Genomic DNA, 23,176 nt, shown 5'->3' on the forward strand with positions numbered 1-23,176 from the left:
TTTACAGGTCCTTTAAGTCCTACCTTATTTTTAGCCCTCAACAAGATGGAAATATAAAATAAGCTCTAAAACTACAGGTCTAATGCTCCACGCTTCACACACACACATTGTGTTGGAATAAAAACATTTTTCTGACCGAAATAACAGAGATTGTTTTCTTTTTCATGTCTTCCATGCTGGTATGAGTCATCTGTAATGTGACATCGTATAAGAATAGTAAAAAATTAAATGGGTACACCAAATGTTGTACTTAATAAATATGCTTAGGAAAGCCAGATTATGTTTGCATCTGTATGTGTGACTGTCATTTAATTCATTATGCTGGAGCCATTGTGGTGTTGTAATTGAGGTGATTTCAGTTTTCAATAAAATAAAAAATTAGCTTTCTTTTAGGAAATAAAACCAAATTATTTCATTCCTTATTTATGAATTATTTATAAACCTGTGTCTGTTAATGCTGGGTGTGTATTTTTATGTAACTGTGCAAAGGAATGTGGAGAAAGACATCCCAAGATGAATGGGCTTGGTACTACTGAGATGTTTATCTGTTGCTGGAGTTATAGAATGTGGTGTAGGTTCAAGCTTTTCTCTATATTCCCATTTTCTCTGCTCCAAATATTATGTGTAAGATCTCCTTATTTTTTGTAAAAATCATTCTGTTTTAAAGAAGATGGTAGCATATATTTATACATATGCCTGTACGAATATAACATTGAGTGTTTTATTAGTATCTTGCAGAAGAGTAAAGTGAATTACACTGAAAGCTGAAACAAACATCATAAGGACCTTGTAAAAATTGACTGTTCTGTAAGGATTGAAGGAAAATATATTGGAAACCCCAGGGATAAGTAAAAGTGGCCTTTATGATGGATTGTTAGCTGCTGGAGGTATAGACCTTAGATCAGGTTTCACTCTACTATGCAATTTCTGCTTCAAATGTTAATTCTGACCTAGTGTTTTAGGAATTATTAGAAAGTAAGAAATCAATGTAATTCTGGTAATTTGAATCACAGGGAAAGTAGGAATAAATAACCAAATGAAATGTTATATTATCAAAAGTATTTGAATATATTTTTTGTTGGTTTATGGCATTTACTGTCACCAGCACAAAGACAGCAGTATTGGCAATCAGTGCTGCTTCTCCGCTTTGATGACTTAATCCTCAGAGGGAGGTAGAAAGGCTACTTCAAGGGTCTAAATCCAAAATGCAGGTCCTTGGAGTTCTGTCAGCCACTGTTCCTGCCTAGAAAAATATAAGTAGTTATTTTCAGCATGAAAATCTGTTGGTCGTGAAAAGGCCTTTTTCCAGGCATGTGTAGAAATATTCTATTCTTGATAAGCAAGTGTTTTGGTATCTATCTTATATCTAAATCTATGGCTTAATGGCTTATATCTAAGGCTTATATCTAAACCTCAAAGAGGGCTTAGGTATAAATTAGGTATTTCTACAGTTACCTTGCATTTTGGGCTAAATCCATTTGGAAGGATCATGAGAGAATATGATTCTCTATCTTTCAACTTCCAAATGAGTGCCCTAACCACCAAGTCGGGAGATTTTACAAGGTGGCAGTTACGTGTAATGAAACACTAAATATGCTCATTACGCATTATTTCATAATTATTAATATATTTTAATCTTCTTATTATCTTGAAATTTTCCAAGGTAGTCCTAGTTTTATTTTGCTTAATAAAAATATTGTTGCTCCTCAAAGACATAAAAGAACTGTCGATCTTCTCCATTTTACTTTCTTTCAGGAATTAAGTTGGGAAGCTGCAGAGCATTAAAGTGATGTGTTTAATGTGTGGTGAAATCCTATGTGCAGAACATTTTATCTGAAATTTTTCAATAGCCCCAAGCTTTTTGACTTCCAAGGTGGAAGGGGTAGATTATTGGATACTCCTGTGCCTACAAAATAACCAAAAATGAAGGAGGACAATTGTTTACATGCCGCTCTTATCTGCCTGGGCATGCTGTATTACAGCCATGCCATAACTACAGAAAAACTGAACCACGCAAGGCCATCACTTCATGGTCACCATGAAAAAGGAAAAGAAGGACAAGTTCTGCATCGTTCAAAAAGAGGCTGGGTGTGGAATCAGTTCTTTGTTATAGAAGAGTATACGGGACCAGATCCTGTACTGGTAGGAAGGGTAAGAAAGCATTTCTTTTTCATTCATTGATTAATAATTATTAATTTATATTATTATTTTGTGAGTTGCTTTTTTTCTTGCTATTGCTTTTCTCTTGTACTAGCTGCTTCTTCAGCAGCTACTTATTCACCTAGAATTAATCATTTTACTGTAGCTCAAGTAAGGTGCTAAGCAAAATACTGCCTAAGTGAATACAGATTTTTCCATTGACCTCAGCAGTCTTTGAATGAAGGTATACAAGCTGCTATTTTACACAACAGCAAGAACCGCAGCAACCACCTGAGCAACAATATATCTCAAGAATATCTGGTATCATTCTTGGGTGTTGGAAAATAGTAATTAAAAATGTAATGTCTAACCTAGCAGCTAAGTAGAAGTTTACTGGTCAATAGGTATCTCTTCATCCTTTCATTTTGAAGTTATCTGTAAAATTAAATATATGAGGGAGATATACATCGGTGTGAACATGTGTATGTACACACATCCTGGACTAATTTTTAATTCTGTTACTGTCTAACACTAAGCCCAGCACAAAAGAGTGGAGAAACAAGATCAATGACAGCAAATACCATTCTGGATATTCTGGTTTAAAAGATAGTTAGTATTGTGTAATTTGTAGACGTCAATATAAAATCAATAAATCTGTAACTTGGCTCAATGTTTCCCTCCTTCGTCAAACTGAAGTGTGCATTGGTTGCAAAAGTAAGAATGTTTAGTAAGCATTTGTTATTTCTTTTATATAAAAGATGATGTAATTAAAAACTTGTTAGCAATCACTGATTGGCTCAGTCGTTACACCTTTTTAAGTTAACAGCTTTTTACTTGCAACCTAGTAGAACATGATTAGTATGAAGTGTACAAAATCTCTGTAAAAAGGACTCTTCCTTCCAACTTCATTTGACTAAAGAACCTGTTATAACTATATTCTCATGTATGCTCTTCCTTAAATCTTAAAGCTTCGGGCTCAGTAGCACCTTATGTGTTGTAGCATGCAAGTCTGTGCAGGCAGCTTCTCTGAATGCAGGACAGATGTGCTCACAGCATGTGCCCGAGTATGGATTATTGCCTAATGTAAGACAAGATTTTTGAAAACTATTAAATGATAGTAATTTCATTAACTTTGTTGTTTCATAAACACATACATGAAATGTATACCATGTTGTTAAGGTATGTCTGTTTCTCATTTTGTAGCTTCATTCAGATATTGATTCTGGAGATGGAAACATTAAATACATTCTCTCAGGTGAAGGAGCAGGAATCATTTTTGTTATTGATGACAAATCAGGGAACATTCATGCAACAAAGACACTGGACCGGGAGGAGAGAGCTCAGTACACTCTCACAGCACAAGCTGTAGACAGGAACACTAACAGACCTTTGGAACCACCTTCTGAATTCATTGTTAAAGTTCAAGATATAAATGACAACCCGCCTGAGTTTCTTCATGAAAACTACCATGCTAATGTGCCAGAGAGATCAAATGTAGGTAAGTACTCATAAATGCACTTCAGTTCCTGGCCTTATGGAAGATGTTTCATTGTCAGTACGTCTTGGCTTTATTTAATTCTTATCGTCTAGAATTTTGGGAAGTAAAATTTAATTCATGCTCAGGCAGTGACTCGGTCAGTTTATCTTATATGCTGACCAACTCAAACCCTGCACAGCTACTAACTTTCATGGCTGAAGTGTCTCTAGATAGTTCCTAGAACAGGACTATTTCCTCCTAGGAAGGAACGTGAGGGTCCCTTTGGCATTTATGGAGTGTAAATCCGCTGGGGTAAACATCAAGATCATTCCTTTGGCAGAGCTGTATAATAAAGCTAAGGAGTTACTGTGTGCTGGTTTTGGCTGGGGTAGAGTTAATTTTCTTCATAGTAGCTAGTATGGGGCTGTGTTTTGGATTTGTGCTGGAAACAGTGTTGATAATACAGGGATGTTTTAGTTCCTGCTGAGCAGTGCTTACACAGGGTCAAGGCCTTTTCTGCCTCTCACCCCACCCCACCAGCGAGGAGGCTGGGGGTGCACAAGAAGCTGGGAGGGGACACAGCTGGGACAGCTGACCCCAACTGACCAAAGAGATGTTCCATACCATATGATGTCATGCTCAACATATAAAGCTGTGGGAAAAAGAAGGAAGGGGGGACGTTTGGAGTGATGGCATTTTGTCTTCCCAAGTAACCATTACACATGATGGATCCCTGCTTTCCTGGAGATGGCTGAACACCTGCCTGCCAATGGGAAGTAGTGAATGAATTCCTTGTTTTGCTTTGCTTGCGTGCGCAGCTTTTGCTTTACCTATTGAACTGTCTTTATCTCAGCCCACGAGTTTTCTCACTTTTACTCTTTGATTCTCCCCCATCCCACTGAGGGGGAGTGAGCGAGCGGCTGTGTGGTGCTTAGTTGCTGGCTGGGGTTAAACCACGACAACTGCTGCACTGTCTATTCCATTTTCACCTCCTGTTTGAGCTTGTGTCTATCTCGGAGATTTCTACAGAAATTATTTCTCTGAAACTTACTGAGGAAAATGTAAAAAGAAAACTCTATTGTTTGGCTGTCTAATGACAAAAACAATGTAATGCTTAAACTACTGAGGAAAAAAACCATCATGGTACAGAGTGACTGCTGACTTTTATATCTTCACTGTTTAGAACATTAATCCACATCACAGCTGGTGACAAATCTTTTTGGATAGTATGAGTCTTATTTTGTTGTATATAAATTGCCAAGTAATTTTTTTCATTTACCAAACCTGGAAGTAAAGAAGTTAAGAAATAGTTATGCTGTATGACTGAAAGCATCTCGGCATGGTTCTTACAGATATGTTTGCTTCTGACTGTATTCCTTCTGTGTTTGCTTTCCATTTTTAGGTACATCAGTTATTCAGGTAACAGCTTCAGATGCTGATGATCCTACCTATGGGAATAGTGCCAAATTGGTTTACAGTATTCTTGAAGGTCAGCCGTACTTCTCGGTGGAAGCTCAAACAGGTATTATTGAGCAGTTTATTTGACTAGGACCTCATAACTGGAATACATTAAAATGAAGAACTAAATATATAGACTGAGGCAGTACAGTTGGGTATATCTACTGATGTGTTTGAGCAAAGCTTCCTTCATTCTCTCTTGATTCTAGCTAAGCTCTTTTGCAGGTTGGTCCCCTGGCATTTTGGTAGAGCTTCTAGGTACACTACACTAGTAGTGATCATCTTTCACTAGAAAGATGATACTATTTCTTCTAGGCTTCTAGGTACACTACACTAGTAGTGATCATCTTTCACTAGAAAGATGATACTATTTCTTTTGTCATATGATATGGTATGATAGAAATGGCAGTTTCTGTGCTGAACTGTAATTCTCCAGGGTTCTGTGTTCAGCTGTGTTGAACATTTGGGGTACTTTCCTTGAATAGCATGATGTGCAGCATAGGGAAAACAGAATCTGCAACATCACTGCAAATTTTGGTGTATTTTAATGCAAGCTAAAAATGCAGTATCCAATTTTTCATGGTATGAATCTGTGAAAATTTGTATATGCCATATTTTCTTTGTATTTATAGGAATTATCCGAACTGCCCTTCCGAATATGGACAGAGAAGCTAAGGAAGAGTATCACGTTGTAATACAGGCAAAAGATATGGGAGGACACATGGGAGGCCTCTCAGGGACAACCAAAGTGACAATTACACTTACAGATGTCAATGACAACCCACCAAAGTTTCCACAGAGTAAGTAACAACAAAATCCTTACTCATATTTATTGCTAGTAACTATATTTGTATAGTATCAGACATATTCAAAACTTCAAAAAGCAGTAACTGATGGATTATCACAGCACGTATGTGAATAGATAAATATTGTTTACACATTTTTTCTAGTAACATATAGAGCTTTAGTATCCGGTCTGTTTGCTTTGTGTTGCAAAGTAGACATTTTTTAAGGTCAAGATGAGATTACAAATATTCCTAACCCTACACTTCATTTTTGAAACCTCTGGACCATGTTATATTAGAAATATGCCTATGATATGTTCAGGGACACATAGTCTGGACTTCTCTGTTAATGGAGAAAGAAGCCCCATTTCTTGAGGGCTCTCTTGTGTGTTAAACCAAATCTGTCAAAAATACTAGAAAATGTACCTGCCCTGCAGCAGTGCTGGGATAAGCTGGTTTACTTCCTTTCCCATTTTCATAATTATAATGTGGATGTAAAAGACACTTTAAAAGGCAAGCTGTGTTTACTACTCTGCTGAGACCGCAAGAACTTCAAGAAATTGTTGTAGGGAAATAGGAGGAAGTTAAAACAAAAATCCCCTTACGTGTAGGAACAGATTCTTCTGTGTTGGGAGAGTTGCAGTATGTAGTAGTCACATAACATGTATGCAGCAGAAAGCTCTCCAGTTAGATTTACAGTGTTTGAAAGAAGTCTCCGAGTGGCCTCATGTTATGCCTTTCAGTACTTCAAGTTCATAGCTATTTGCAAGCACAGTTATGATAGTAATTTTCAATGAACAAATCCACTTCGTTTTTTAATGAAGATGGGCAAAGGAAAGGAGATCTATTTTATGTTCTTACAGCTGTATTTCTCAGGCTTGAAGTTTCTTACTTTTCTTGGCCCTTGATGGAAGTATTGCACAATCTATTAACAGCTCCCGATTATGCCCTTTCAGGTCTTTGACAAACCTTCAAGTGAGTGAGCATCATTTTTTATTTTGCATAGCCTTTCATTTTAAGTGTTGATCTTCATCCTTTACTTCTGTAAATGCTCTCAGTGAATGGTGAATGTCCATAAGGATAAAAGTTAAGACTGGAGACTCCTCAAGACTTATATTTACCATGGCAATACAAACCAAATTTAATACAATTACATTTTTAAATTGATGGTTGAAGTGTATTGCTGATGGTCAAATAAAGTCATTTTTTATACCTATGCTATTTATTTTTCACATATAAAATTAATCAGGGCTGACATTAACAGATTCAGTCTTCACAGTTGGGTGGAAGTACATTAATGGACCCACACATCTGTTCTGCATCTCATCTCTGCGTGGTGTGTGGTTTTTTTTTTTTTGGAGTGCAGTGTATGCACCATCCCAGCCCACCCTGTTTCTCCTCTGAGCAACCATTATGGCACTGATGCATCCTGGACATGATCATCTATCTAACAGCTCTTCTTCCAATGCGGCAGCTTCCTGGACCCTCATGCAAGAGCTTAAATGACATGGACAGTCCCTAAATGTAAAAATCTATGTCAGCATTTTCTACCATTCTAATAGAAAAGTATATAAAATCCTAAAAATATCAGGTTTTACATGCCTCACAAACACACCTTCTCACTCTAAATCATAACCTGGGACCCCAGTACATGGTATTTTGTTGAGTAAATTCATCAAATGACAGATTTTTTTCCTACAAATTCAAACGACTTCACTAAGTGTTTTGGGACAATATTTAAAATTATCAGAAATGCCAAATAGGAGTTACCTTACTTAACCATTCATCCACAACTTAAAACCTTAATTTGGAATGCTTTGTAACTCAAAACCAGGATTTGACCTGTTTATATAAACAGCCAAGTGATTGATTTTTTTAGTCTTCTTTTCCTTTTTCTCTCTTTTTTTTTTTTTTTATTCATTGCTCAAACCCTTAATGAGTTATGTGCTTAAATTTTGGGTTCTTTGTGACTGGAGTTAATGACCTATTTCGATGACATGTGCCGATTGTTTTTATGGGTAATGAGCCAAGTCCCTGCCTTGTGTAAGTCTCCTGATGTTCCTAGGGTGCTCATGTAGCAACAAAGAGCAATTATGGAGGGGGGGATAAATTAGATTATTTTATTTTCTCATGTTTTTTTTTCCCAATTTATTAATGGTGATGAAGTGAGAGAAAATGCTGACATAGATTTGTACATTTAGGATCAGGTTATGTTATCTGAACTCTGGAGTGTGTTGGGAAGGTCCTGGAATCAATGCTGCCTGAAAAACAACTGTTGGAGAGAGATTTATCCAGGCACAGTATTGCTCTCCTCTGGTGTCCCTGAATACACAAGGAAAAACCTGTATGGCAACACATCTGTGGGATGTTTGGGGATGGTTTTCCTATTGCAGTTTGAAGAGTTGCAGTTGGCGACCGGTCACAAGTTGTGTTCCCCAGGGCTCAGTACTGGGGCCAGTTCTGTTTAATATCTTTATTGATGATCTGGATGAGGGGATTGAGTGCACCCTCAGTAAGTTTGCAGACAACACCAAGTGTTGATCTGCCTGAAGGTAGGAAGGCTCTACAGAGGGATCTGGACAGGCTGGATCGATGGGCCGAGGCCAATTGTATGATGTTCAACAAGGCTCAGTGCCAGGTCCTGCACTTGGGTCACAACAACCCCATGCAATGCTGCAGGCTTGGGGAGGAGTGGCTGGAGAGCTGCCTGGCTGAAAAGGCCCTGGGGGTGTTGGTTGACAGCCGCCTGAACAGGAGCCAGCAGTGTGCCCAGGTGGCCAAGAGGGCCAATGGCATCCTGGCTTGTATCAGGAATAGTGTGGCCAGCAGGACCAGGGAGGTGATAGTGCCCCTGTACTCGGCACTGGTGAGGCTGCACCTCGAGTACTGTGTTCAGTTTTGGGCCCCTCACTACAAGAAGGACATTGAGGTGGTGGAGTGTGTCCAAAGAAGGGCAATGAAGCTGATGAAAGGTCTGGAGCACAAGTCTTATGAGGAGGGGCTGAGGGAGCTGGGGTTGTTTAGTTTGGAGAAGAGGAGGCTGAGGGGAGAGCTTATTGCTCTCTACAACTACCTGAAAGGAGGTTATAGTGAGGTGGGTGTTGGTCTCTTCTGCCAAGTAACCAGGGATAGGATGAGAGGAAACGGCCTCAAGCTGTGCCAGGGGAGATTTAGATTGAATATTAGGAAAAAATTCCTCATGGAGAGAGTGGTTAGGCATTGGAACAGGCTGCCCAGGGAAGTGGTACAATCACAGTCCCTGGAGGTATTTAAAAAATGGGTAGATGTGGTGTTTAGGGACATGGTTTAGAGGTGGACCAGGCAGTTAGGTTAACAGGTTGGACTCAATAATCTCAGAGGTCCTTTGCAACCTTAACAATTCTATGATTCTATGAGGGAAAGCCATTTTTTGTTTGGTATGGAATCCCATAAAAATTGTACAAATCCCATACAAATACTGTTGTGTTAAATTTTAATAATCATTACTACTGTACGTTCACACTCCAAATTAAAGCCATAGAAAGCAGCAGATTTATTCTTCAGCCAGCACAGCAGACAGGTCTTATCCAATTTGTTGTATATAATCTGTGGCTCCTGAATGAATGGGCAGAAACGCTTCTGGACTCTACTGCATTGAAGGTCATACCATGAGTCAGATGAAAGAGAATTTTCCTTCCATTTTTGTAATAACATTTCTGATATGAATGATAACCTTGATGTCTCAACAATTTCTGCATTCTGAATGATTGGTTGTCTTTTTAACCCCACCGTGAACAGAGAGATACACAGATGCTGTGTAAAACATTAGTGAGGAGGTAATTTTATATAGATTAGCAATGTGTTTTAAGATTTCACAGATGACTTGCTTCTCAGAGCTCTTTATAACATAACATTCCTTCAGGGGATTTGAAAGTGTAAAAAATTACTGTGTTTATTTGGAACTTAAAAATTAAATGAGTAAATATACAACTGGAGAGCAGACTGCATACTTAAGGCAAATACCTTTTTTTCTTTCACCAGGTGTGTACCAGATGTCAGTGTCGGAAGCAGCTGTCCCAGGAGAGGAAGTAGGAAGAGTGAAGGCCAAAGATCCAGACATTGGGGAAAATGGCTTAGTAGCTTACAGCATCATTGATGGAGATGGCATGGATATGTTTGAAATTACAACAGATTATGAGACTCAAGAAGGTGTTGTAAAGCTTAAGAAGGTGTGTAATACTAATGTGTAGTATTCTTTGTTGCTGACAGAATATTTGCTAATAATGGATTACTACCTAAGCTAAATTATCAGTAAATGCAATTTCACTTAATTTGTTTCTAAAGCTGTGATTAACTATTAATATTCCATTTCCCCATTAGCTGAATTGGAATGGAAGAAAATAACCAAGAAGAGTTACATAAATACTGTACAGTGGATTAATTGCACAAACTAAATGAATTCATAATAAAAAGTCACGGTAAAATAACATGCCATCAGCTTCTTTGTTATTGAAGTTTTGCCTAGCACTGAAAAGTAGCAGACATTCACTGTTGCTTTATATTCAGTCTGAACAGCCTCATGCCCTATGGTTTGAATTCTTCAGCTGTGCATTGTCCACAATATTGTTCTGAAGGAGTCACAGGCTATGAGAAAAGCAGCAAAAATACTGAGGTGATTTCATATACAATCCATCAGTGTGATCTTTAAAAGTGTTATTAAATGCATTTTAAATTACAAATTATAAATCACAAGTCTTATTCATTATTTAAGCATTATTTTTTTGCCCTTTGTATCTTTATAGCTATTCTTCTATCTTGGAGATAATCAGAACTCAAAGGAGAAGGCCTGGCCAACTCTAACTTCAAAGTTAGCCCTGCCCTGCACATCAGGGCGGTCTCTCAGGAAGAGACCCAGAGGCCTCCTCCAGTCAAAACTATGCTGTTGTTCAATTACTGTATCTGTTCTAGAAGTGGGAGTGTATTTTTTGTGTATTTTAAAATGTGGGTGAACTGTCACAGCGTTCAGTCTATGGTGTTAGCATGCTTCATGGTTGGCACCTGCTTCTCAGATATTTAGAGGCATGATCATTGTGAGGTTACCAATACTGCAACACTGCATCCATTTAATGTTGATGACATGCTGTGACTTTGATCAGGCTCCCAAAAGGACTTACCTCATGGGGCATTATTTCAGCTCCCCTTTGTAAAGTGCTGTGAGATCTATGGATGGCAGGAACTACAGAAATTAAAGTACTGCAAACCATCTTCATATTTCCTCTAGTACTGAAATAATTTAACTTCTCTCTGTCCTATGTCATGGTGCACCCAGTAGCAATTCAAGCCATATCTATATCCTCTAAAGGAATGCCTGCCAGCTTGGGATAGACCAGGCCTAGCATTTTGTGGGAACCCTTTTTCTATCCATCACTTTTTTGTGCTATCTGGAAGGCTGCATGTAGAAAAAGTTAATTTTCCCAGTAAAGACGAGTTCCTGAGTGATACAGCAAGCAAAGAGCAAGACAAGGACTCTGTCGTGATATTTTGAGCGCCTTCCTATGCTGCTCCATACATAGGATGTAGCTCCTTCCATTTGAGTCTTTATATTTTTATACACACACATTTCAGTTCAAGCTTGTTGACAGATGCTCACATTTGTTTTATGTCATTGAATACTAGGGGACTGCTTACTGCTTTTACACTCCAGTTTTCCTAACAGTGGAATGCGTTGTCGTCTTGTTTCTTGCAGCTCTTAGACTTTGAAACCAAAAAGTCTTATAGTCTGAAGGTAGAGGCAGCCAATGTACATATTGATCCTAAGTTCATCAGCAATGGGCCATTCAAGGACACAGTAACAGTGAAGATATCAGTGGAAGATGCTGATGAGCCACCTGTATTTTTAAAACCAAGTTATATTTTTGAAGTACAAGAAAATGCAGCATCTGGTACTGTGGTTGGAAAAGTACATGCCAAAGACCCTGATGCTGCAAACAGTGCTATAAGGTATGCTTCATTAGAGCAGGCTGTTTCTTTCTAAGCAGTAGCGTTTAGAATTGTTATGCAAGTTATTAAGATAGTGTGATAGATCTAGCACAGTAATATTCTAAATTCACCCAGAGTATTAATAACTTTAACCATAGAGTGTTGTTTTTATGTCTTGTTGCATAAGCTACTGGTTTCTCAAAGCCTGTATCACTAAGAAAGAATACCATAGGTATGTTTACCTAAAATATACGTAAGGACATCTGTGTTAGACTGTATTCTAAATTATATTTTCTATAAATTATCCTATGCTATTATCACAGCATGTTTTTTTCTCAAAAGATAGAAGTCCATGCAGTAGCTTAGAGATTACGTTGGGTAATTGTTAAGCGTTAATTGCTAACAACAAGCACACACACGCACACACCTACTTTCTGCAGTTACATTGGGTAGTCTTCTATTAATTTATTTTTGTTTGTCATGTTCTCAGTGTAAATTAAATTATGAAACTCTGTTTTGTGGGTATAGTTAACATTTCAAAGAAATGTAAGGTAAAGATACAAAAAACAGCTGTATAAAGCTGTACAAATGTGTAAATAATGGATAATATTTAATAATCTGGTATGATCAATTAACATTCTGAGTAATCCAAAGATCAGAAGACTTAAAAGATCTTCATAATTAATATGAAACAGAAGAAAACATAAATATCTCAGTAGATATTTTTATCATGTTTTGTAAGAGAAGAAAATAAGGAATATTTTGGGGCTTTAATATAGAGACTTCAAAGAACAATAATTTTCACTTACTACAAACATTCTGACGTAATATTTTTTCTAAATGTAGAAACCAACCAGGTGAATCTCCTTTTAAATGAACCCAATATCATCCCTTTGACAATGATATTAAGGGTAACAATAAGTGTACTACTTACGATTATTCAAAAATAATAACGATGTAGATTTGTAGAACAAATTTGGATACATGAAACTGCCTAAAGCCTTCTTTTGTCTAATTACTGACTTTCAATCTTCTTTAGATATTCAATTGATCGTCACACTGACCTTGAAAGATATTTTATTATTAATGCAGAAGATGGTAATATCAAGACAATAAAAGCTTTGGATAGGGAAGAAATTGCTTGGCATAATATCTCTGTCTTTGCGGTTGAAGTCCGTAAGTATTTCACTAAGATATTTTATAATCAGTGGTATAAATTCTGTAGTCTTCTAATTGTGTCAGTTTGATAAGCTGCTATAAATCCTAATAGAAATATTTTAGCCTATTTCATTTTTACCTGCATACAGCTGGGATTTTGTTTGTGTTGAGAGGTTTTCCTGCTTCTGTTTCATTTTGGTTTTGCTTACTCCCATAGACAAACAACACCAGGAAGCCAAAGTTCCAGTTGCAATTAAGGTTGTTGATGTCAATGACAACGCTCCAAAATTTGCAGCAGCCTATGAAGCGTTTGTCTGTGAGAATGCTCGAAGCAATCAGGTATGCCTGTGCCCACCACCTTCCCTACACACCCTTTCTTCAGGGTGTTAGCCCAGTTTTGTGTTGGCAGCTCAAATGAGTGGTAGTAAATGAATGTTTATTTTGAAATTTTGGCCAAAATGCCTAGAGCACACAGAAAGGCATTTTCCTGTGTTTTTATTTTGAATTACTATCAACAGTTATAGATGCAGTGCTTTGTGCACTGAATACAACTGGTGTTGACTGCGAGCATCCACCATCACATGGGCAGTGAAGCTGTTTGGGAGCAGCTTTCCCAGTTGTGAGCCTGTTTTAGATATTAGAGAAATACTCAGCATCTTATGGGAAGAATCACAGTACAGTGCTTGGAGGGTTTATCCTACAGATTTATCCCTGAACTATCTGTGGGGAAGAGGGGTTAGTATCATATAGAAGTACTGCTCTACATATTATCTGCACTTTTGGAGTTAGTGTAGCATTTTGGAAAGGATGTTGTGCTAACTCCCTCTGAGCTGCTGAATTTCCTCCATAATTTTATTTAATCTATTAAGTTATCATTAGCACATATTCATATATAAGGATGTATATATAGGTGTATCCTTTTCCATCTATAATTCTGTGTTGGTAAAATATAATAGCAAATAAAGATTGCCTGTTCTAGTTTTGAGTCTGCTTTGTGTTTATAATTGTATACCTTTGTTGAGGTATTTGAGGGGGTTCAAGGGATTTCTCAGAATGCTGCGTATATGGGATATAACCAGAGAAGGAGCTGTTTGTTTACAGAATACTTTTCTTTTACAGCAATTTATTACAATTAGTGCTGATGACAAGGATGACTCGGCCAATGGACCAAGATTTATCTTCAGTTTACCACCTGAAATTATTCATAATCCAAATTTTACACTGAGAGACAACAGAGGTTTGTGTGAAGATTCTCTCTATACTAGTGTCCAAAGAAGTGACAAAGAAAAACTAATGGCCAACATAATGTCATGCAACAGCATTTTCATTAACTTTGACAGTGTGTCTGTTTTCCAGAGATTTAGGAGAGGAATGCAGAAAAAATATAGCTGTAATACAGGGATGTTCTTGGAATAATGTAATGTCTGTTAACTCACTTTTGGTTTCTTGAATATATATTTTAAATTACATAATAATATCCTACATGAAAAATCCACTGCCATTTTATCTCCCAGGAAGAGGGTAAAAAAAATTGACAAAAACATTCACTAAATGTAATTGGCAGATCTCCTTGATTTAGAGAAAACTTACTTGCTAAGCTAAAATTAGCTGAGGCAGGAAAATTGTCAGGTTGTTGTATTTGTTCACCTTTCTCTGCTTGCTAGTTTTTAAAATTATGGATCACAAGAGACATGGACTAGATTCCTAGTGGAATAAAATCACTGCCACACTAACCTTTTGTCGGAAATACATATGTGGATTTCTGTTGTGAAGCATACCCAGATTGAGTGTATCTCAGGATATGGGTACCCTGATCCCTTTGTCAATTTTCTGTTCATGAAATATAGTATAGCCTTGCATTCATATTGATGTTAAGATGTAAGAAATTTGTAGGCAAAAAACCCCAGGCATAGGTGAACATCAAAACTTATTTGATCATCTCACATAATAGCATCAGTGAACCTAACTTGCCAGAGTTTGAGGAAGCCAGAGGGGGGTAAACAGAAAAAAGGCAGATTCAGCCATTATAAATATTTATTACATTTATTTAGTGATAATCAATATGATATTCTCATTCAGTGTTCATTTGTTGTTTTCCCGTACAGGGCAAAAACTGCTTCAGCTTCTAAGAAATTGGTTTTAATTAGCAAGCTTTAATGTTTGAAGGAAACTTGACTGTTTTCTGAAATGTAGAACTCCATTGAACTGGTTTAAATAATGAATCCAAAGGATTTCTTCTAGATTGCCAGAAGTACAAAAGGCAACATAATCCAGATACATGATTTCAGTAACAACTTCTTTCTCTCAAGTGTTATGTTGTGGCATACTTTATATCTCTGTCATATCTGAAGTGAGGGTAATTATCATCAGAGTTCCCAAACAAAATTTCTGTTATTCTTGAAGGATCAAAGTAATACTGTTGCCTAGTGCTTGACACTTGTACATACATAAGCAATTCATAAAGGATCCAGTGGAGGAGGGATATATTTATTCTCTTTAAAGTAGTAAAACACAATTTTTGAAAAATTGATGAATGTATTTTTAGAGAGAGGTAAATAAAAATGTATTCTTTGCTTGAGACCTGAGGCCAAGTTTCTCTTTAAAAGATATTTTATGGTCACCATATCAAATTGAAAATGGATTAGATTTTATAATCTAACTGAGGAAGCATAGGTCAGAATTGAGATGCTCTGATACAGCTGCAGGCAAATGGTATTATGGTTCCTGACTCCAGCCAACTCCATTAATCCTTCATTTCCATATGCAGCAAATTCATTCTTTTTTTTAATGACACAGTTAACCCAAATAAAAACATTTTGTAATGGAAATGATGATGTCAGTTGAATGCAGTGACTGTACCTGCCAATACTGCAAAAGGTTATTTCAACAAGACGGTATTTAAGGATTGAATCTTCGTGTATAATTCCATGTTTAGGAAATGAATAGTGTAATGAAATCCATCCATTTCCATCCTGTCTTTTCCTCATTTTTCTACAATCCTTAGTGCAGTGATGTTTTTAAATTAACTATTTCTGTGTTTGTTTTTTAAATAAGCTATGGTAGAGAGCAAAGTAAAAAAGTTAAAATTCTATATACTTCCATACAAAAAAACTATTCAGAGAGAGTGTGTTACCATTTGCAAGTCAAATAATTTACATGATCATTTAAAGTTTCTTTTTCAGTTGTAAATCTGAGTAGTCTATATACCATGCCACCACTTTCAGAGGGAATTGCTAGTTTTAAAGAAAAATGGCTTTATTAACTGTGGAGAACAGTTAATGAAAACTCCAATGTTTGGGTCTATTACAGAACTTTAAAGTGAATACAGTCCTATAATTATCATTTAATAGAGTTTCTTTCTACCAACTCCTAAAAGTAATCACATATTGCAGTAATCCAAAAAGCGTAATCACACTCTACATCCTATTAATAGCCTACTGTGTTACCAAATTTTTCAGCTGAGACTATCTTCCATAGAAAACATGAGATAATGGCTTATCACATGCTGTGATAAAACACTGAATTACTTTTGCGCTGTTTACTTACATTATACCACGTAAATAAACAGCACTGTGTTTGCCCAGGCTCTGTTCAATTTTACTCCCATTGAAGTCAGAGCTTCAAAAGGGCTGTAGAGGCTCATGACACTTCACAGCAGAGACAGATTTTTAGCAAAAGGATTTCCTTCTTTTAATCCTGCTCTGTCCTAAACTGAAATGCCCTTTCCTTGGGCTCACTCACCTTGTGTGGAGTCCTGGCGCATAGCCAATGTTGCTGGAAGGATTGCAACCACCTCGCTTTACCATGCTGCACAAGGACGAATTACACTGCAATGGCAAAAGTGAGGTGTAGTAATGTTCTCAAATACACAAGACAGTGCTTTACAATGACTGAAATTAAGTTTATGAGGCCACTAAAATCAGTGACTAAAATCCACTTTTTTAATAGAAAAATGTCCTCTGGCTCTCAGTTTCAGAACTTTCAATCAAGACATTTTGAAACATATGAACAATACAGTTACAGGATTTTGCCATGGATTATCCACGTGCCACTGCCTGGTAATAATTTTAGACAGTTGGACCCCTGAAATTGTTTAGGTTTCTTGCTGAATCAGCACTCGTATTCTGATATAGGCGATAATGTTCACACTGCAGTCAGCTTCTTTAATCTAGAAGCCTCCTTACACAATATATATGTTAACAAGCCCCCAAAAGCTAAGCTACATTTGCATGTACGTAGAGGAAAAATTGGAAAACCATCAATAAGATTGCCAGAGAAAAAAGACGAAAATCAAAGGTCAGGAAGATCACTATAAAGATCACCATAAAGTCATGCAATTTCAACTTCTAATTGTGAAGATTTCATGGAGAGTATAGGTAATCTTCACTTACAACACTTTTGGATATTGGATATCCCAGGCAATAATAGCTGGAAAAATGAGAGTGTGGGTATTTTTCTGGATGATATTGAGAATGGCTATTTTCTTCCTTCTGCCTTGTGTTAACCCCCATTGTGTTTGTTAAGACTGTCAGTCAAGTAGCTCCCATATGTGTTAAGTAATAGTTCTAAGCTGGCATTGACATTTAACTTCTGTTCCTTGGCTTAAAAAATGCTATTATACCTGGATTATAGTTATACTCCTGGGACTTGAAAATAATGAAAAAGCAAGGATGAGAATATTAGCTAGGATTAGATGTTATCTTTTATCTAGGTAAAAGAGTTTTTTTCCTCTTATGGATATTATGTTTCTTCTAAATGTGAGAAGTGAACATAAACAGAAGTTAAAAAACCAACCTTCTAGGGTTGATATATGGTAGTCCTTTTTAAACTTTAGCCAGGCATGTTGATTGGATTTTTCTTTTTTAAAAAAATGTATTAAACTAGAAATCACTTCAAGTTAAACCAGAAAAATCAACCACTGGATCAAATTCAGCCTTAGTGTAATCTAATTGACTGCAGTGGAATTGGCCAGTCTGTATAACAACTGAATAATTTGCCATCCTTTTCCTATTTCTAGTTAGGAATATTATTGAAGCTGCTAAAATTCCAGAAAAATATGATATGATATAATAAAATAAAATAAAATAAAAATGCATAGTCAACAGATTAAATATACTAATATATGATATTGCCTGTGTTTCCTTCCAGATTGCCTTTGCAGCTTTAGGCAGTTATAGCTCCGCCCACTATTAATGTTCATATTTTTTGCCACAAGAATAATATGTCCTATTGTGATCTTTCATTTAATAGAGCAGATCTTTGTTCTCATATTGAGGAAATGAATTATTAAATGCATTTTAGAGAACCCTGTGGAATAGTTTTATTCTATATTAATATATATTAGTTCAAGTATTAGTTGATAGGTTAATAGATATTAGATGTTACATTTCTATTTATACCAAATTGTTATAAGCCTATTAATTTAAAGTCCTAAAATAAGACTGCTATCACACAGACACCGATATCACTAAAGTCCTTTAAAAAACTTGTGCTACAAAGCCTACCTGGGCAAATGTTGCATGTAAACATTTAGGAGGTTAGAAAGACTCTGAAAAGAGACAAAGAGCACCTCCAAAAACCACAAGTAATAAATAATGCGATCTTTATTAGCTCCCCTGTCCCTAGCAAATATGACCATCATGTAAAGGAGAAGTTAACAAGCTGTTTTCTATCCAGACGTTATTTTTGTGAGACTGCAGTATCAGAAAGACTACAGTTCTGTCATGCTGAGGGAACCATACTGGGCATCAGGTGTGGTGAGCCTGGCAGCAGAGGTGTAGATATGGGGAGGTGAATTAATTTGGCATGTAACAAACAGATCCTATCTAGGACAGTCCTAAAAAAATTTTGTCCTTTCTGGTGTGATCTGCAGAAGTTACTAGTGGGATAAGCAGGGCCCTTGTGCTAATATCCTTCTCATCCCATAAATGACCTGTGTCCACCAAATTTGGGGACAGTTTCAGACCTTGTCCTGCAGCAAGGGTGCAAGGGTGGTTAATATAAGGCAAGAATACTTCTCTTTTGGTATAATTTATTCACTAACTTTCATGGAAATAGCAGTGATTAGATCATTAAGAGAGGTTTTATGATTTGCGTTATTAAATTCTGGAATTTATGCTGACTCTTCAACAGGATAATGATTAATCTTCTGCAGTACCCCAAGGCAATAGTAAAATGGATGCTGTTGGAGGTGAACAGCCCTCCCTTAGTAGATTAAAGAACCATTCTTTCCTTTTTTTTCTTTCTGTTATATAGTGAAAAATAAAGAACATGGCAAAACAGAAAAGGTGGTGTGAAGTAAATCCTCATCCTAAACTAGTTTTTGAAGGTCTGAAAACCACAGATATGATTGTTTCCTTTTATTTACTTCAGGATGTTTGCAATTTTATAAACTTTCGTTCAGTCTGAGAACTGAGAAACCAGGAGCACAATAAAGAAATGCTGTTTGTGTTTCCTTGCCTTTGTCCGGCGTGACTGGGAGCAGGAAGCACTGGCCGTCTCATCCCAGCATTTCACGTCACGCACTTCCCTTTCAAATGCTTTTGCTGCAGGAAGTGTGAAGGACTATCCAAAATGACCTTCTGTGCTGAGATGGCAGCGTGGTTTCCACCCCCTGCACCAGGAGGTCCATGGCAGGCGACTGCTCAGTGAGAACAACGTGAAATAGTGTTAGAGCAATACTTTTAACTCTCCCTCATAGCCACATAATTCAAAATGTGCCCAGACATACTATGCATATCTGATCAAGCTTTCTGAATTCTAGCTTTGGGACTTTGGGTGAAAAACAGGTTCTGATAAAATACTGCTTACCTTAGTGTTGCTCACTGAAACAGGTCAACGCTGAGGCTCAAATCTGCTAATACACAGCAAATGTTCGCATTTCATTTTGGTGGGAGTCTTATTTATCCAGGCCATTTTGGTACAGATTTCTACCCTCTATTCCTGTAGGTCTGACACTAAGAACAATAAATCAAGGGAGATTTGTTTTTTTCCCTGCCACTGAAGGCTTTAATTCTGGAAAGGGACTAGAACCGGCTCAAACAGTAATGCCAAGGCCCTGTCATTCTGGTAGTTGATGAAGTATTGTGAGTTTTCCAGAAAGTTAGTTGGGTGCTAAAAAGAGGTACTAACAGAGATTTTTTTGTGTTCCTTGTGTTACCCTCATCATCCTAAAATAATTAAAATTGAGTGTGGTACTGTATGAATGAAACACAATACTGTAATTGCTCTTGGGTCATTAGGAAGGCAACACATTGTACTGGTTTATTGTACAAATAATGCTAAGGCATCTGAAAATTCAGAGCCATCGTAGCAAGATGATACATTTTTTCAATATTTACTAAGAGGATGACCGTGGAAAAAATAACGATGACTATCTCTCTTCTTTAAACAGATAACACAGCAAGTGTTCTTGTTAGACGTGAAGGATTTAGTCGCCAAAAGCAAGATTTATACCTTCTTCCTATTGTAATAAGTGATGGTGGACTCCCCCCTATGAGCAGCACCAACACCCTCACCATTCGGGTCTGCGGCTGTGACAGCAATGGCTCCTTGCTCTCCTGTAATGCTGAAGCCTACATCCTCAATGCTGGATTAAGCACTGGAGCTTTAATTGCCATTCTTGCTTGCATTGTCATTTTGTTAGGTAAAAAAGTTCTTTACTTATTACTCTTCTACACTTGCTTGTGTTAAAAAATTAACCTTACCTTCAGCTCCAAGATGGATAAATGAATCTTAATTTCTTATCTTTTGTTTTTATAGGAGGTACTAATCTGCCTGGCTGAAATGCAATATATGATAACTGCAATAGCAAACACCAATGAATTTGTCTAGGTGTGCTCAGAGGATGTCCTTTTGCGGCCTAATATCAGTTAGTCAGGGACACTGTTTAAAGGAGGTCATGACATACAGTTTTAAGTGTTGTGATCTTCCCTGGATGACAGGTTCCTTATTGAGGTCAGCCAGGATTAATGGCTCCTGCCAGCTATTTCCCTCTAACTCCTCTTGTGTTGAAGACAAATGAATGGCTCAGAAGACCTGCTTTTAAGAAAATGCTGTAAAGCATTTCCCGATGATTTGAAAATATTTATATAAATGTTTTCATTTGCCCATAGTAATTTATAGTCTTTCTTTTCTGTGTATTTTAAAGTTATTTTATAGAAATTTGAAGTGAGAAGGAACACAACAACAAAGGCATGTGTTTTGAGGTGTTGCTTAAGAAAAATTCCATTTTCATGGGAATGAAACATGGAATTAGAGTTCAGCTTTGGGCATACAGGAGAGAGTAAAGATTCATCTTTATTTTGTTGCAGATATGCATGTGATAGGTCTGCTCAAAGGCAGTGCCGGAGTGTTCATGCAGCACTGGGGGCCCACAAATGCTTTTCTTGAACTAGTCTTGCAGGAATGAGCAATTAGTAAGAGCAATGGCATTCAGCCCAAACAGAAAACCTCAAATCAGTATGTTCAATTCTGTGTACAAACATTGATGCTTTTACCTAGCTAGGTACGCTAAAAATGCACGTGTTAGCAAAAATACATAATGAACTGCAGCACAAAAGCTAAGGTTTCAGTGAATGCAATAATCTATTTATAAAGCAGCTACTGTTGAGACTGCAGTCTAACTTGTGTTTTTTTTCTGTAGTCATTGTAGTGTTGTTTGTAACACTGAAAAGACAGAAAAAAGAACCTCTGATTATTTTTGAAGAAGAAGATGTCCGAGAGAACATTATTACTTATGATGATGAAGGTGGAGGAGAGGAAGATACTGAAGCTTTTGACATAGCTACTTTGCAGAACCCCGATGGCATCAATGGATTTATTCCTCGTAAAGACATAAAACCTGAGTATCAGTATATGCCAAGACCAGGTCTTCGGCCAGCTCCTAATAGCGTTGATGTTGATGATTTCATCAACACAAGAATACAAGAGGCTGATAATGATCCAACTGCTCCTCCTTATGACTCTATTCAGATCTATGGCTATGAAGGAAGAGGCTCAGTGGCTGGTTCACTTAGCTCATTAGAGTCAGCAACAACAGATTCTGATTTGGACTACGACTATCTACAAAACTGGGGACCTCGATTTAAGAAACTTGCAGACTTGTATGGCTCCAAAGACACTTTCGATGACGATTGTTAACAATAAAGTTTCAGATTTGGCCTTAAGAACTGTGTCCGATGTTCTGAAGAATCCAGAAGAAATGTAAGCAGGTATTTTTTTAAAAATCAAGAAAAATCGCATTTAAACATTTAAGTTTGACAGAGAGGATTCCTTTGATAGAAAAGGACATAAAAGTGGTAAATACTGTGAAGTACCTTTTCCTACAAAAGGCAAATATAGAAGTTGGCTGCCAACTTCACTAAAGGAAAAAACCCACTTAAGAAATACAAAATATTTAAATGAAGGAAAATGCTAAAAGCGAACCTACAAATAAGAGAAATCTTTTATGTATTATGAACATCTAAATCTTTTATGTCAAAGAAGCTTCCACAAATTAGAAAAGATAACAGTTCTGAGCTGTAATTTCGCCTTAAACTATGGACACTCTATATGGTAGTGCATTTTTAAACTTGAAATATATAATATTCAGCCAGCTTAAACCCATATGATGTATGTACAGTACAATGTACAATTATTATGTCTCTTGAGCATCAAACTTGTTACTGCTGATTCTTGTAAATCTTTTTGCTTATACTTTCATCTTGAACTAATACGTGCCAGATATAAAAACTCTGTCTTGTTGCAGTGGGAGGCGCCCTATTTCTATGTCATTTTTAATGTATCTATTTGTACAATTTTAAAATTCTTATTTTAGTATACATACAAATATCAGTATTCTGACATGTAAGAAATGTTACAGCATCACACTTATATTTTATGAACATTGTACTGTTGCTTTAATATGTGCTTCAATATAAGAAGCAGACTTTGAAATAAACTGATTCTTTTTTAATTCTTGTTCTGGTTATTAAGCATATAAGGAAAAACATAGTGTTTCTAATGTCCCATTTATAGTTCTGACTAATTTACTACAATTGTGACCTTTTAATAGCCTTATTTATTATGTGTTTGTAGTTGGTTTGTTGCCTTGTTAAGTGATTATTTAAAAATCAAGTACATTTTACAAATGTTTTTTAGATTAAAAAAAATGTAATGTCTGGTGAACATTTTGTACCCTCTCTATCTACAGCTTGTGGCT

The 23,176-nt window shown here is 36.7% G+C and overlaps 1 protein-coding gene across 1 annotated transcript; it reads left to right on the forward strand.

Moving 5' to 3' along the window:
- Positions 1–1,923: 1,923 nt before the first annotated feature.
- Positions 1,924–22,116, forward strand: CDH11 (cadherin 11; the record flags this gene model as incomplete). The annotated part of the gene is made up of 11 exons (XM_082319843.1): positions 1,924–2,151; positions 3,343–3,637; positions 5,019–5,138; positions 5,707–5,874; positions 9,880–10,067; positions 11,585–11,838; positions 12,857–12,993; positions 13,193–13,314; positions 14,095–14,212; positions 20,369–20,620; positions 21,620–22,116. 11 exons carry the CDS (start codon positions 1,924–1,926, stop codon positions 22,114–22,116), a joined length of 2,379 nt encoding a protein of 792 aa, XP_082175969.1.
- Between the last annotated feature and the right edge of the window lie 1,060 nt (positions 22,117–23,176).

This window comes from Platalea leucorodia (assembly GCF_965183815.1).
Source record: "Platalea leucorodia genome assembly, chromosome: 8".
Taxonomy (NCBI): domain Eukaryota; kingdom Metazoa; phylum Chordata; class Aves; order Pelecaniformes; family Threskiornithidae; genus Platalea; species Platalea leucorodia.